A 17,619-nucleotide genomic window follows, 5' to 3' on the forward strand; every position below is an offset into this window, starting at 1 on the left:
CCAACTCTGGTCTTCCAGACCTTGAACAAGGAGTCACATTTCCTGAACAAGATAATGTGTTCCAGGACAGCCTAGGGCCTTCCCAAGTGCGCTCTTGTCTCCTCTAATCCGAATACAACCACGAGGTCCTTCATTTTTTTCCCCTACCCATTTTTCAACAGAGGTGGGCACACTTACTTTTTCTCCCCACTAGGTGCAGTCAACTCTACTCTTGTTGAGAAAGAACTCGGGGCCCAGATACTGAAAGGCATGCTTCCCTCCTTCGTAGTGGTTCTCATCCCCGCCCCTGGAATGACTTGTCCTTTGGTGCCACGCTAGCACCCAAGGCTCGGGAGACAGCGACTCACGCTCCAGCTTTGCAGATCCCTGACTCTGCGGAACTCCCGCGCTTGGACTCCTCGGGAAGTGCGAGATGCAGCTGGAGGGAGAGCGTGAAAGCCAAGCGAGGCTGCTCCGGTGATAGGTACGTGTGTGAGCGCGGGTCGCGGGTCGGAGGCTGGGTTGGGAGAGAGGGACTTTAGGGAAGAGGGTGGAGGAAAGGGGAGGTGCTAGAGAGAGCAGTGGGTCACACTCTCTCCCTCTCCTTTCCTGTCTCACCTTCCCACTGGACTTATGCTTTTCGCTCCCGTCTCTTTCCTCTCCAAGCATCCTTCCTGCGCGCCCGCTGCTGCTTCTTCCTCACACTCTCCGGTGCCTAAGGGGACCTCCTCCCCGGCCAGCTTGGTCCAGACTCCCAGCTCAGTTGCGTCTCAGTGCCGGTGAAGCTGAGCCGACAGCATGTGGAACGCGACGCCAAGCGAGGAGCCGGAGCCCAACCTCACGCTGGCGGACCTGGACTGGGAGGCTGTCCCCGGCAACGACTCCCTGGTGGACGAGCTACTGCCGCTCTTCCCCGCGCCACTCCTGGCGGGCGTCACAGCTACCTGTGTGGCGCTCTTCGTGGTGGGCATCGCGGGCAACCTGCTCACCATGCTGGTGGTGTCGCGCTTTCGGGAACTGCGCACTACCACCAACCTCTACCTGTCCAGCATGGCTTTCTCCGACCTGCTCATCTTCCTCTGCATGCCCCTCGACCTCGTCCGCCTCTGGCAATATCGGCCCTGGAACTTTGGCGACCTGCTCTGCAAACTCTTCCAGTTCGTCAGCGAGAGCTGCACCTACGCCACGGTGCTCACCATCACAGCGCTGAGCGTCGAGCGCTACTTCGCTATCTGCTTCCCTCTGAGGGCGAAGGTGGTGGTCACCAAGGGCCGGGTGAAACTGGTCATCTTGGTCATCTGGGCTGTGGCCTTCTGCAGCGCCGGGCCCATCTTCGTGTTAGTCGGGGTGGAGCACGAGAACGGCACCGACCCTCGGGATACCAACGAGTGCCGCGCCACCGAGTTCGCGGTGCGCTCAGGACTGCTCACAGTCATGGTGTGGGTATCCAGCGTCTTCTTCTTCCTGCCTGTCTTTTGCCTCACCGTCCTCTACAGTCTCATCGGCAGGAAGCTGTGGCGGAGGAGGCGCGGAGATGCGGCGGTGGGCGCCTCGCTCAGAGACCAGAACCACAAGCAAACCGTGAAAATGCTGGGTGAGTATGGGGCACCCTCGGGCTTCCTCTCCCGGGCCTCTCCTCTCCCCGCGTGCCTTCCCACTTGTCTCTGATCCCGAATCTATTTCTCCCAGAGTCTCTCCCATTCCTCTGGGTCTGTTTCTATGCCTCTCAAGTATTATCTCCCCGCCCTCTTTTCCTTGACTCCCCGATCCCCTCCTTCCAACCCTTTTCCCCTTCTCCCCCTGCACCTGTCCCTTTAGGTAATTGTGGTCTTGAACAGTCTTTGGGTCTCTCTCTCTCTCTTTGTCCTTTCTTCTTGTATCTTCTTTCTCTCCTTCATGGAAAAATGACCCACCTTTGTAGTTCCCTAAAATCTAATATGTATCAGCCCCAAAACACGCTTCAAAACTGAGATATTTCATAAAAGGTTGAGGTTAGGCTTCCTGCTTCAAATAGAATTTGTGGATATCAAAGTTACATTAAGGAAAGCAGGCATTGGATCCAGAAACTATTCAGTGGTGAGTTTAACCAAAAACATGCTCCATTTGGATCATTTTGTTAGAGATGATTCATTTTTTTCTTTCAGTTTTCTGATTTGTTTTCTGCCCTGCATTTTCATTTTGGGTAATCACGTCAACTCTGTTATCCTGCTGCTGTTTACACGGCTTTGTGAGGAAATCAGTGACAATCAGTGCTGTGGTCTCCTTTTGTTTGTTGTCATGATTACCTGTCTGCCCAGGTGGCATAAACTAGGGTAAGGTAGGGTAAGATAGGGTAAGGTAGGGTAAGGTAGGGTCAACGAGGACAGGCAGAGCTCCAACAGCAGAAGGGAGATGGTGGAAGCTGACAGAACTTACTACCCTTAAATGGCCCTCGGGGAACATCTGGATGCAGTGTCACAACTGGTGTGCTGAATGTTTACTGCATGAGGTCAATCTCTTTAAGATGTGTGTGTGGTACAAGTGAAGTACCAAATGGAAATGTGTCCATATCCAAGCAAAATAGCAATTCTACTTGCTTTCTCAAAACCAGCATCTGATATTATATTAGTTGGATGTTATAATCACCATTTCATAATCATTGGCATATTTAATGCTTCTTAGAAGTTATTTCAGGATGGTTTCATATTTTCAATTTTATAAACCCAAGATCCTGCATATTAAAATTACAAGAGTTTATTAAAGGAATGTCAGATTTTATTTCTAGACCAGTGATTCTCCCAATGTGAATCATGGATTGTAAACCTGCTCATGTCCTCCAGGGCACTCCAAGCTCTCACCTGGGAGATTCACAAGGCTGCTATGGCAGTTAAGTTTTTACTATGTAACTTAGTTTTGAGAATAAGTTTAGTAATTTCCTGCAGTTTTTAAAAACCCTTAGTTGCATCCTTGGTGTTAATTTTCTTCTTCCTTGCCAATTTGGAAGGGATCACTAAAGTGGTACAAGGACTGAAAATTTTTTTCCTGTTGTTTCTGAATTTTTAAAACTTAATCTAAAAGTTTAGAAGTCTTGGAAAAAATCTTACATGAAAATTAAGTTTTGAATGGATGATAATATTGGTTAGTGTAATGACCTTTTATACCTTACTTGGGTCTATTGTAGGTGACATAGACATCTCAGTGGTTTTTAATCCTGTTTGCAGAGGCAGAAGGAAGCAGAGATTTGAGGCGAGCCTGGGCAATTTAGGGAGACCCTGTAAAAAGGGCTGGAGATACAGCTCAATAGTAAAGCACCCCTGAGTTTTCAATCCCCAGTACTGCAAATAAGAAAAAAAAAAAAATCAATCCTCTGTAAAACTTAAAAAAAAAAGAAGAAGAAGAAAAAGAAAGCAAGCTGGACAACACGGCAGCCCACCCCTTCAGTCCCAGCCATTGGGAGGCTGAGGTGGGAAAATCACCTGAACTCGGTAGGGTTCAAGGTCAAGACCAACATTGGTAAGATTGTAGTAAATCCTCATCTAGGGAGAGAGGAGGAGAGAAGTGGAGAGGCAGGTACCCTGATGTTCTTCCTACAGATTTTAACACAGCAAGTCTATATTATATCCAAGGAATCCCAGGAAACTCTGTTTCACAGCTATGATAAAGTACCTTACCTGCTATATGTTTGTGTCATATCTAAAACATTTAAAATGATGGATTACTATGAAAAAATTCTCTTCATTTGAGTCAATATGTCAACTCAATCACAAAATCGAACAGCTCTTAACTAGAAGTGACTCGGGAGCTCAGTAGAAATCGTGAACTGTTGGTTCAGTCAGTCTTTGTTAAAATGGAGGAGGGGAAAAAAAGGGCACAGCGTCTCTCCACGTCAAGAGCAGTACATAGTGTTTCTTAGTGTCCGCCTTATACATACGCAAAACAACTAAGTTTTAAAAATAGAATGTCATTTGCGGTAACATTTCTGGAACTGACATCTCTCTCTCCCATTGTCCTTTCAGCGGTAGTGGTGTTTGCGTTCATCCTCTGCTGGCTGCCCTTCCACGTGGGGAGGTATTTATTTTCCAAATCCTTTGAGCCCGGCTCTCTGGATATTGCTCAGATCAGCCAGTACTGCAACCTTGTGTCCTTTGTCCTCTTCTACCTCAGCGCAGCCATCAACCCCATCCTGTACAATATCATGTCCAAGAAGTACCGGGTGGCGGTGTTGAAACTTCTGGGATTTGAATCCTTCTCCCAGAGAAAGCTCTCCACTCTGAAGGATGAAAGTTCCCGGGCCTGGACAAAATCTAGTATTAATACATGACGGATACATTGCTGAGCATAGTCATCGCTTATTATTCTACTTTGGAAGCCATCGCACAATGGAATTTGGGAGGAAGCTGGAGGTCAGTTTTGGAATTAGGGACACTTGGATCTGGAAACAATTAGGGGAAAGAAAAGAGAATTTGTAGGGTATGAGCAGTATGATTTAATTATACACTCACCAGTATTCTCACACGCTATTCCTACATATCCCCCACCCATCTATGATTTGCTTCCTGCAGCTGGTGCCTTGCAATTCAGAGAAAGGAAGAGGTGCAGAGTGGGCAATCAGGGCATCTCATAAAGGTCATAATTATTTGATTAAATAAAATGACACTAAAATTAAAATTTTAAAACATGACTTTAAAAACTAGCAATTTTCATAAAGCTCTAGAGCAGTGCTGTCCAAGAGGAACATAATGCAGGTCACATAAGTAATCATTATACAATGATTCATGAGAAATTTACATTCTGTTTGTCACAGGAAGTCCTTGAAGGTCAGCATGTTTTCACACTCACTGCCCTCCTCAATTGGACATGAAGTTTTCATCAGTAATAGTTGATGCATTTAGATTTCATCAAACTTACAGGTGAGAAAAGTAGATCCGACAGCTTAAATTATCAAAATACTCTTCAAAGTGTTCCCATAGCTATAAAACACCAAGTTTTTAAAGTGAGTTAAAATTAAAAATTCAGTTCTTCAGTCATACTAGGCACATTTCAAGTGCTCAAAAGCTGAATGTGGCTATAGGTCACCATACTAAAGGAGGCAGCTCTGGTATATATTTGAAATTACCATTAATCTTACATAAAAGGTTTTTTAAAAGTACCCCTTCCCTGAATGTATATTTAGTGAATTAGCATAGTAGAATTTAGAGTGACAAATCCTGAAAACCGTACCAAAAACCAAGGAAAAGGAATGTAAGAGGGTATATAAGATATATTTTAAGATTAATTGTATGTGTTAATATTCAGGAAATGAAATTTTATAAAAACTGCAGGTAATCACAAACCATCTTATTTGGCTTAACAAAAACACTTAAGCCCATCTTAAGGCTTTGGTTTGTGAATAAGAGTATAATTATAACTTACACTGGCAAGCTTATAGGAAATGTAATGAAGATTGAAATTTTTGAAATGGTGAAGGCAGGCTCATGTGAAAGACTCAGAATCCCATAAATGCTACTGCATGATGATAGTCAAAGCTTTTTAAAATCATGAAGTCATTTATTTCAAAATGTCTGTGCCATGTTCTGTCTCCAAATTAGTTTGGCTTTTTACATTCCACTGCTTATCTGATAGATATGTTTATTGGAATTTCTGATCTCCCTCTTAATCATAATTATGAATAAGGTGACACCTTCAACTAAATCTTGTATGTATCAGTTATAAAGATAAAATTTTCATTTATATTAACATTGCTCCCTGTATAGTCAACTCTTTGCATATTAAATGTGTTATTCTGAAAATTATTTCTTCCATTATCCCATGCAACATGGTCATATAAACAGCTTCCTCCTTAGGTTATTGTTTTAACTATGGAACTGATTAAGTAATTTAGAGAAATGACCGCCATGATTATTTTTCACCCACCCAAAGAAATGATTACCATGTCTAAATAATTGATTGACTATTTTTGTGACATCAAAATACAACCATAATTGGAATTATTTCTCTAGAGAAATATTTCTGAAATACATTTGGACACTAAAACTGGACCATCAATTTGGTCTAAATACAGAAGTTTAGCAAATTAATCTTTCAGTTAATTCTTAGAAACCCATTGATATTTTTAAAAAGTACACAAACATATTAGGTCCATGAGATATTATTAGGACATTCAGCATTATTATCCTAAGCAGTGCTCAGTAAATCCCAAAGAGGAAATAAACAACAACAGAGAAGCTTACCTTCTATCTCATAGTTGATTGTCTTGGAGAAAAACAAACCCACTTCCAATTAGTTTCTTCACCTATTCACTGGTTTCCCGTTTCTTGTGAGTTTGTGACTGCCATCCTAGCATAAGTCACTTCTAGGGAATAGTTTATGCAACAAGGACACCACAGCCCTTTACTGGTCAATCTGGGAACTCAGCAGATACATTTAGAGAAAAGGACTTTAATTTGTCCTCTCCAACCCATTGCTTTTATTGTTTGTAGCTTTATATTATTATATCCTATTATTTTCCATATATTATTTCAGACTCAGGGAAAAGAGGAAATTATTTTGAAGAAAATTGTTTGCAAAATTTTCACAAACATTTATTATGTGCCTGCTGTGTTCTAAATTTCTACAATTAATAAATCAAGGATTTTATTTATCTTGAGAGAGCTCACAGTCACTTGAGAGTTTTGTTATAGTTGGTAACTGATAAGTATCTTTAAATTACAAAGTAAACATCTCCAGTTATACTGTATTAAATGGCTCCCCAAAGTTTCTAGGGGCTCTTTATTTCACCGTGTTACGTATTTGACCCCAAATAAATTTGAACTGGACTGTTCCCATGTGAACCAATAAAATTTGTAGACACAATTAATGTGTCTGCTAGTGATAATCAAACTTGGAACATTCTTCATCAATGTTGGGAAAACAAAGAAATTGGCTTCTTTTTAATATCTGACCATTTTTCCACTTTCCTCACAGCAATGAGGCTTCTGTCACCACATCTTGCACTATCTCAAAATCGAGGATTGGATCATTTTCATTAGAGAGAATGACTGTTATGTGAGCAAGAACTCTTTAATGATTGCTTTAAAGAAAACATTCATTGCCATGAGTTATTTAACTTTGGAAGTTTCGTGGTAATGGAATTTTTAAAATGCTTCTAGTGCCTGGTCACACCTTGAAAACCATCTTAGTAGTCATCTCTGTGTATGTGTGTGTGTGTGTGTGTGTGTGTGTTGCTAGGAATTAAATACAAGCACTCTACCACTATGGTGAACTTTTATTGTAATGAAGATTCTTGTGATGGGATTTGACTTCAAATACCAGTTTTTTCATGCAAATGCTTTTATTATGAACCTGAAATCATCACAATTTACAATTTTTAGTGTAACATTAACAGTTTCAGTTATTTTTTCTTTTCCATTTATCCTCATACTTGAATTTAATATTTTAAAAAACTGTGAGATTTTTTGCAAGACTGGTGCCTGAAGACACTCTTTTGTCTTTTAAAAAACAGTGTGTACATATTTAAAATGTGACATACATATATACATATATAAAATTTTTTTCACCAGAATGTTTAAATGAATAGAATAAAGCTATCTTGTATCTAGTGTAAATAATGTCATTAACAGATAAAACTATGTCTAACTTGATTCATCAGCTAATGAGTTTCCTATGGTTTTTTGCAATTTAAATTGCAGCATTAGCCAGGATGTATATAATTGTAATGGGTCTGGGTGATTGACAACAAATATTAATTCAGTGAATTGATAGCATACACATTTTTTATCCAGAAAATAAATTTCTAGTCAAAACCAACAGAAAGCATCAGCTTTGTGATAGAAGTTCCCTGCTTTAAGGTCACATCTCTTATGTATTCATGTGAAATGAATTTAGTCATGTCATTCCCTGGCAATAATCTTAAATTTGAAGCAGGTGAGGAGGAAAGTTTGACTGAGGTTTGTTATTGAGTTTTTCCTTTACTCTAGCAGGACACTGGAGGACAGCTCTTTTGATTGACAGAACTATCATCCTAAAGGAAAAAAAAAAAAAAAAAAAGCTTTCTTGTTTATTCCCCTCCTAATTGTTTGACTATTTACTAGAATTCCAATTAATATTTAATGTTGCAGCACTGTATATATCTTTGCTCAAAAGACTACCAACTAACCTTAAAACTGATAAAACAATTAACACCCTCAAAACTCATGCCTCATGTAAATACTCAAAAAGTTGGGCCCAAATGTTTTCAAATGTTCTTTCCTAGAAGAATTTCTTTCTCCCTCAGTCAGAGTGTATCAAGGAAGAACAGTTTGAAAGATTTTGTGGTATTTTAACATCTCAAATCCAAAACACACCCCTAGACCAAACAAACAAACAAAAACTTTTAGCAATATAGGTTAAGTATTCTAGAAAACGTTTTCTGGTGTAAATATAGCCAAAGAGTGTAACTTCTTGTTTCACTAATATGTAGTATAGTCTAGATCTATATAGAATTTAATACTGTACTTGCTTGATTGACTTGTATTGTCATAATGTGTCACAAATGTCACTGATAGTATTTGCTTTGTATTTCTTTCTTTTTAACATTGTAAATGTTAAAGAACAGTTTACTGTAGCTCTCATGTACTTGTCTTATGAAATCAGCATTGATTTTTCTTCCTTTGAGTGTCCATAACCAAATATTTGCTTAATAAATATCTTTTAAAAGCATATGCTGACTTTTTCTACATGGTATCTGGGATATTTTACCTCACCTCTGGTCCAAGATCTATTTTGTCCTTTAAATTTCTGAAGTATACATTTTTGAACTATCAGGTGTTTGTCATAAAGAATTTTATTTCTTCAAGGACTCCAAAACTTAATAATGAGCAAACTACTTCCTGCATTTTAAAAAGTAGGGGACCCTGTGATGGACTATGATCCCTCCCTAACCCTTGTAACTTGCCCCTCATCAAGCTGACGGACTGTCCATGGTGTTGCACTAACATGTGACCCAAAGAACAGGAGCCTTTGTGTCAGGGGAAGGGAGGGTTCCTGTTCATCACGCACTCAGCCACTACTCAGGAACACTGGTCAGAGAAATGAAAGTTTAAAGAAAAGATTATCTATCACCCAGCACTATCTTACAGACATTCCAGAGGTATTTTAGTCAACTTTTTCTCCACTGTGACCAAGAGACCTGATAAGGAACAATTTTAAAAGAGGAAAAGTTTATTTGGGGCTCATGGTTTCAGATGTCTCAGTCCATAGACAACCAGCTTCTTTGCTCTGGGCAGAAGATGATGCAGGACATCGTGGCAAAAGAGAGTGGTGGAGGAAAGAGCTCAGAACATGGCCACCAGGAAGCAGAGCAAGATTAAGCTCAGCTCATCAGGGACAAATATATATACCCCAAAGGCATGCCCTCAGTAACCTACCTCCTGCAACCACACCCTCCCTGCCTACAGTTACCACCCAGTTAGTCCATTCAATCAAGTGGATTAATCACTGATTAGGTTAAGGTGTTCAGAACTCAAATCACTTCACCTCTAAACTTTCTTGCGTTGTCTTACACATGAGATTTTGGGAGACATTGCATATATAAACTATAACAAGGGGCCAAAGTCAAAATTAGAGAACAAATAAATGCGGTGAATTTTTATTTTTTAATTAAGAGATCTTAAAATATTCTACTATCTATCTAATTCCTGTCACTTTCTTTTAGGTACATTCCCACAGCCAACCCTGGGGTCAAGTAACAAACACTAGTTGCTCCGTGTTTATGACTTGCAACTCAGAATCAGTTTCTGATTTTCTAACCAGCTTCCTTCAGGGACCATCAAATTCATATTAACCAATCTGCATTCCCCAGAAGAATAGATTGACAGTCTATATGAAATACATACAAACTTTGCATATCTTTGTGCATATTTTTTATTTTTTTATTTTTGGTAACAGGGATTGGATTTAGGGGCACTTAACCAATGAGACACATCACCAGCCCTTGTTTTTGTATTTTATTTAGAAACAGGATTTCACTGAGTTTCTTAGGGCCTCGCCAAGTTGCTGAGGCTGACTTTGAACTCGAGGTCCTCCTGCTTCATCCTCCCAACCTGCTGGGATTGTAGGCGTGTGCCACTGTGCCCAACTTGTGCATATCTTTTGATCTGGTAATTTAGTCTGATAATTTCACATGATTATGGAGAAGCACAAAAGTTATCTACAATAAAGTAATGGTGTTCATCTTACTTATAATTGTGAGAACTAAAAGATCCAAATGTCTGAGAATAAGGAATTGGTTAAATAAATTACAGTTATGATAAAAGTTACCATATATGTGACACTGAGCTAAAGGCTTTCAATTCATTTTCTCATATAATCTAACATACCTGGAGAAGGTTCTGCTGTTTTTGCTATTGTCCCTATGTGAATGTGTTTGTGTGTGGTGCATGTTGTGTGTGTGTGCATGTGTGTGTGTGTGTGTGTGTGTGTATGTGTGTAGGATGGTCACTGAGACAAGAAAAGTTTTATTATGCTGTTAGGAAATGGCAAGGCTGGAATTTGAACCCAGATGGTTAGGTGCTAGTGTACTTATTTACCCCATCCTAGAGCACTATGGTATTGTAACAGTTCACGATAGCCAAATTATAAAACCAACCCAGGAGACTGTCAATGGATGAGTGACTAAAGAAAATATGGCATATGTACACAAAGAAGTTTCATTTAGCCATAAAGAAAAATAAAATTATATCATCTGCAGGAAGATGGATGAAACTTGAGAGCATCATGTTAAGCAAAATAAGCCAGATTCAGAAAGTCAAGGTTCAGGTTTTCTTTCATATGCTGAAGAGCAGCATTGGGGGATCTCATGATAATAGAAGGGAGACTAGTAGAATAGAGGAAGAAAAACAAGGGGAGAGAAGAGGTAAGGGAAAGGGGAGGTGCTAGGGAATGAAATGGAAGGAATTACATTGTTATATTGTGTGCATGTATGAGTATGCAACAATGAATCTCACTGCTTTGTGTAATTATAATGCACCAATAAGAATGATATTGTAGGAAAATTTTAATAATGCAGATAAAATGTTTACTCAAGTCTAGTAAATGAAAAAGCATATTGTTCTAACTTAGTGAAAGGAACGAGGCTGTAGCCTTTTTTCCCGTGATTCTGCCCCCTCCTCACACACTATTTTTCAATCTAGATTGTTAACTTCCTCATCGGTCATTGGTCCACGTAGCCCGCAGTCTTCCACTACTTAAGGGTAGTTCCCGTGCTATTGGCACCCTTTCTCTCTCTCTCTCTCACCCTTAAGGGAAGACACTCTGTTCGTCTGCTTGTTAAAATCTCTTGTGTAAGTTCCCGCGTCGGGAGTGGTTTCTGGGTGCTTTCATTGGTGCTGTGACTCAGATGAGCTCTTCTACTCCCACTTAGGCGAGTGGAATCCCATCTGTCACCCCAGACCCGGAGATGCAGGTCTCACCTTCCATTTGCCTGGACCCTCTCCTCCACATCTAGACACTGGCCTCATTCAGTAAGTGGCTTCTCCTGTGGCCTTTGGTTAAACAGCCTGCCAGATCTAGGAAGTGACCATTGAGCGTCCAGCACCCCCGGGGCTCTCCTCGGGTTGGGGAACCCCCAACCACAGTTCTTGCAACTGCAGCTGAACCCCTGTACTGACTGCTGGGGAGAGCTCTGGGCTGACAGGGGACTCTTTCCTGAGAGGACTGCCTCTTGGGAGACCTACTTCCAGTCCTGGGTTCTCTCTATGACATTTTTGTCTCTATGAAAGTCCTGGAGCCAGCCACCCAGGCTCTCTATAGGCTTAGCCTCGATGCTTATCTAGCAGGGGTGACAACCCCCCTTGGTAATCTGTCCTTCACTCGGGTGATTCCCTGGGGGCCGAGGGATGCCTCACCTCTTTGTTCACCAATTCCTCTCTGGCAATGGGCAGCTCACTCTCAGTCCCCACCCAGACCCCCCTGGGTTGCCTCTTCGCTAATCTAGAGTCCCTCCGCCTCACCTTGGACCTCAAACCAAACGGCACTCCAGATTCCAACATTCTTAGGGATCTTTTTAACCTCTGAGAGTGCTCAGGGAGATGGAAAGAGATTTCCCTACATTCAAGCTTTCTCCTTGCATACTAAACCTGATCTTTGCTCTTCCTGCAAACCTGAACACCTCCATTTGGCTTATTCTCCGTCTCCTAATCCCTCTTCCTCCACTGACTTTGACCCAGCTAACGAACCACCCCCATACTGGTCCCCTGCGGCAGAGGTCCCTCCGGCCCCTGCTCCTCCATCTTCTTTGCCCTGCTCTGTTTCTGATTCCACACTCCCCACCCCTGCCCAGCCCACTCAGTCCTTCCATCATGCGGTCCCACGCCCATGTTCTATTCCCCCTATAGGAGGTGGCCCAGTGTGAAGCGAGTGATCAGAGTCCATGTTCCTTTTTCGCTCTCCGATCTTTCCCAGATAGAGAAGCGAATAGGCTCCTTCACCTCCAACTCTGCAAACTTCATTAAGGAATTTCAGTATCTTACTCAATCTTATGACCTTACCTGGCATGACATTTATATGATCATGTCCAACACCTTGACCCCTGAGGAGTATAGGAGAGTCTAATGCAAATGAGATTCACCACTGACCTGACCCACCCCATTGGGGCTGAAGCAGTACCAGAGAGGGAGCCCCAATGGGACTATAATACAGGGGTTGGGCATCTGCAAGGGATGAGTTCCAAACCTGCGTCCTTACAGGTCTCCATAAAGCTGCCATTAAACCCAATAATTATGATAAACTTCAGGAAGTATACAGGATAAAACTGAAAACTCATCCACCTTTCCCAGTTGCCTCATGGAGGCCATGCTCAAATATACTAACAAGGACCCTGAAATTTCAGAGGAATGACAGCTACTCATGACTTTTTTTTTTTTTTTTTTTTCAAAGTTACCCAGACATAAAGGCTAAATTGAGTGGTTGGATATGGGGCCCCTTACCCCACAGCCAGATATTCTAGCAGTGGCATTCAAGATGTATAACAGAAGGGAAGAAGAACACAAAAACTAAAATCCTTTCAGTCAGCTAGACCTACCCAGCCGACCACTACTAGGGGCACCCCAGCTCCCAGAAGACCTCCAGGCCCATGCTTCCAGTGAGAAAAGAGGGCCACTGGGCACAGACTTGCCCCAATCCCTGGCAGCCCCCAGGTCCTTGTCCAAAATGCCACAAACCAGGACATTGAGCAGTGGATTGCCCTGGTGCTCAGAGAAGTACCAGGTCACCCTCTCCCTCTTCCCCCAGTGACTTACTGGGATTAGCATTGGATGACTGAAGGGGCTGGGACTTTTACACCCAACTACCATCACCACTCAGGAACCCCAGGTGACCCTTATGGTGGTAGGTAGGCAACTCCCTTTCCTCATAGATACTGGAGCCACCTTCTCAGTACTGTGGGAGTTTGGGGGACCCACTTCCCCTGCAAGATTCTCTATTGTCAGGGTAGAGGGAAAACCATACCACCCCCTACTAACCCCTCCATTAAGTTATCATATTTGGACAAATCTGCTTCACTCATTTCTTTTTGATAGTTCTTTTGTGTCCCATTTCCCTCTTGGGGACATCCTAACCAAATTGGGTGCCTCTATTTCCTTCTCACCCACCATGTGCCTCCACCAAGATTCCTCTGCTATTCCTCCTCTCATGACCTTGCAGGAACATACAACCCAACCTGAGTCTTCCTGTCCCCTGTCTTCCTCCTTTGTTGACCCCGAGGTTTGGGATACCCACAGACCCTCTGTAGCTACATGCTCGCCTGTACTCATTTGCTTGAAGGAACCAACATTCTACCCAGCTCAGGCCCAACATCCCCTTTCCCAAAGAAGCCTCTTAGGGCTTCAACCAGTCATCCAGGATTTAAGGCAGAAAGGCTTCCTGCACCCCACCAACTCAACCATAACCCTCATTTCCTGGCTGTTAAAAAGCCTAATGGATCTTACTGTTTGGTGCAAGATCTCTGCATCATCAACTCAGCAGTTGTCCCCATCTTCCCCATTGTGCCCAATCCCTACACCTTGCTTTCCTCTATCCCCTCCTCCACCACATACTTCTCTGTGTTGGATTTGAAGGATGCCTTTTCACTGTCCCCTTCATCCTGACTCACAGGAACTCTTTGCTTTCCCCTGGACTGACCCTCTCACTCAGTTTCTTCTCAGCTGACCTGGAGAGTTCCCCCATAGGGATTTTGGTGCAACCCTCACCTCTGACCAAACACTGTCTCATGATCTTGCCTCTCTTTCGTTTCCTCCTCTCTCTTACAGTATGTTGATGATCTTCTATGTAGTCCCTCTCCTGAGGACTCCCAAGGAGACATTATTAAGCTTCTAAATTTTCTGGCTGACTGAGGGCATAGGGTCTCTCCAGCAAAGGTACAGCTTTCCCAACCTCAGGTTATTTACTTTGGAGTCAGTCTCTCACCTGGATTTAAGGCCATCACTGTAGAGAGAAAAGCATTGTTGCAGAACATGCCCACTCCATCCACCAAGGAAGAAATCCTTTCCTTTTTAGGGCCAGCAGGGTATTTACAATCCTGGATCCCAACTTCTTCCATCATGGCAGCCCGTTGGATGAAGCTTCAAAGGGCGCTCCCACTGAACCTCTCCTCAACCCAGCGGAAGCCCCTTTCCAGACCCTAAGGAAAGCTCTTCTTCAAGCCCCAGCCCTACACCTCCCTGACATCATCAGATCATTCTACCCGTTTGTCTCTGAGAAAAGTGTGTTCACTCTGGGGGTCTTAGGACACACACTTGGTCCCACCTTTGGTCAAGTGGCATACCTATCAAAAAAGCTAGACCCCACAATAAGAGGCTGGGCACCATGTCTTATGGTGTTGGCAGCTGCTGCATTTGTCTTAACCCAGGAATCAAAAAAAAAAAAACAAAAAAAAACTATCCTTTGGGTCTCCCACTGAAGTGCTCTCACCTCATCATCTGTCCAAGTTGCTTACTTATAAGGGTCTGCAAACTGTACCACCCTGTTGGGTGTTAGCTTTGCAAATTGGTCTTATTGAGGATTCTTCCATTTACTTTAAGACATGCCTTCCTTAAATCCAGCCACCCTCCTACTCCTGCCTTCCGACATACATGCTTCAGCATGCTGCCTTGAGATTCTGGAAGTGTTACCACCCTGCCCCTCCAATGTTCAGGGGGGGACTTTACACACCCTACTTTCATATGGTTCACTGATGGGAGCTCTTTTCTCCATGAAGGGATCCAACAGACTGGATATGCCATTGTCTCCTGGAAAAGGTTGTAGAGTCAGGACCACTACCTAATGCCACCAACAACCAACAGGCAGAACTAATTGCGCTCACTCACACATTCACCCTCACAAAGGGAGAAATTCTCACAATCTACACTAATGCTAAATATGCTTTTTACATTATCCTTTCCCATGCCACTATTTGGAAAGAGAGTGGCCTTCTTACCACAACAGAGCAGTCCATCACCAACTCTAGCTACATCCTAAACCTCCTTGAGGTTCTTCACCTCTCAGCAACCACAGGCCTTGTACATTGCTGAGCTCATCAGACAGACCAGTCATTCATCTCTTCAGGCAATAACAAGACAGATGAGGAGGCTAGAGGAGCGGCCCTATCATCCACACCAGCTCCCATCATGACTCCCCATGATCCCTTACCTCCACTGCCCCCAACAGGGAGATACTTTCCTACCTCCACAGTCTATTCCACCTCAAGCTTTCTTCACTCTTACAATTCACTAAGACTCATTTGCAACTATCCTCCTCTGACATCTCATTTCTGAAAGAACTCTCCTCCACACGTGAAGTTTGCCTACGAACCAATCCTATAGCCATCAGATCCCCTACTTTTCCAGCTCACCAGGCCCGTGGTGCCATTCCAGGGGTAGAATGGCAACTTGACTTCACTCACATGCCCACAGTAAGAAAATCTAAATACATTTTGGTCATGGTAGACACCTTCTCAGAATGCGTTGAAGTCATCCACACTTCCAACAAAAAGGCACTAACTGTCTCTACCTTCATCCTTCATGAAATCTTTCCTCACTTTGGAGTGCCTACCACCTTCCAGTCAGATAATGGGCCTAAATTAGTCTCCCAAGTTTCCCAACAACTTGCCAAGGCTCTTGGAGTCCCTTGGCATTTCCATATTCCCTTTCACCCAAAGTCATCGGGTAAAGTAGAATGAATAAACTGAACTCTTAAAAATGTCTTAAACTTTCTTTGGAACTTCACCTTGACTGGGTTAAACTTCTGCCTCTTGCTCTTCTGCATCTTCATTTGCTCCCAAGGAAACCTGCCACTATCTCCCCTTCTGAGTTGATATATTGTCCTCCCATTCTTCCCCTCTTCCTTCTCATATATTCATTCCTCTTCTAAACCACATTGATACATTCCTATTTGGTTGCACTGACTCCTCCCCGCCAGACTCTTGTCTGGCCCCCTGGCTCAACCTCTTCAAAAAGGAGACCAAATTCTTATCTCTCCTCCTCAGGAGGCCACGTCCCCTCTATCTCCTAAATGGCAGGGACCCCATATGGTGATCCTGGCTATGCCAATGGCTGTTAAGGTGCAAGATTTACCAGCATGGCTACACATTTCTTGGATGAAGCTCTACTCTCAATCCACAAACTCCTCTCCAGCTTATAACCCTCAGGCTTCTTCCAACCAAATACTTGGCCACCCCAGTGGGACCTCTCTGCCTCAGACTGAAGGTCATCAAGACCTCCACCCTTCTTCCCAATCTGGAAGCTGAGAACCAGAACACTGAGGCATTAGACAACCACACCCAGCCATGAGGACTGGACTGCCAGCTACATTCTTGCCTTTCCTGCTATTTACCTTGTTTGCCATTTTCCTATTGGAATTTTTCCCCAATAGATCTGTCCAGTTTGTATTTCAGAACTATCAGGACCTTATAAAGGATGAATTGGAGCCCAGCTACAAGTGCACTCCCTAGGGGAACTCTCCAGTCCCCAACCCCCACCTACTGCAATGACATCTCCTTCCCCTGAATCATTTCTACACCCATGTCCAGCAGGAAGCAGTCATTGACGATGGATCTTTGCCCATACTCCCAAAAGGGATCTTCTTATTTTAAAAAAATGGTGGAATGAAAGGAACAAGGCTGTAGCCATTTCTCCCCTGATTCTGCCCCCTCCCCACACACTATTTTTCAATCTAGATTGTTAACTTCCCTGTTAGTCATTGGTCCAATTAGCCCTTGGTCTTCCACTACTTAAGGGTAGTTCCCCTGCTGTTGGTGCTCGCTCTTTCTCTTTCACACTTAAGGGCAGACACTCTGTTTGTTTGTTAAAATCTCTTGTGTGACTTCCTATGTCTGGAGTCATTTTCTGGGTGCTTCCACTTATAAAGAATAAATGTTCACAGAGCAGAAAGAGTGAAAAAATACAGCATACCAAAAGTGTTAGCAGTGTTTTTCTGCATTTGTTGAAAACTTTTCTTCAGGGTTCCTGACATTCCTACAAAGAATGTGTATCAATCCTTGCAAAAATGGGAAATGGAAAAATGAGTTGCTATGATAGACAGACAGGCTTCCTCCTACTCTCCTGTGCTCTGCTCTCAGCCTCTGACTGTTTCTAAGACCTTGGCTTTGCCTGGCTTCTATGAGGAGCACAGACCTCAGGGCCATGTCTTTCA

The 17,619-nt window shown here is 42.9% G+C and overlaps 1 protein-coding gene across 1 annotated transcript; it reads left to right on the forward strand.

Moving 5' to 3' along the window:
- Positions 1 to 302: 302 nt before the first annotated feature.
- Positions 303 to 7,679, forward strand: GHSR (growth hormone secretagogue receptor). The gene is given in 4 exon segments (XM_079155166.1): positions 303 to 463; positions 646 to 1,573; positions 3,975 to 4,274; positions 4,277 to 7,679. Coding segments are annotated over 3 exon segments (1,224 nt in total). The 5' UTR covers positions 303 to 463; positions 646 to 777; the 3' UTR covers positions 4,405 to 7,679.
- The last annotated feature ends 9,940 nt before the right edge of the window (positions 7,680 to 17,619 follow it).

Source organism: Sciurus vulgaris (assembly GCF_902686455.1).
Source record: "Sciurus vulgaris genome assembly, chromosome: 10".
NCBI classification, from domain to species: domain Eukaryota; kingdom Metazoa; phylum Chordata; class Mammalia; order Rodentia; family Sciuridae; genus Sciurus; species Sciurus vulgaris.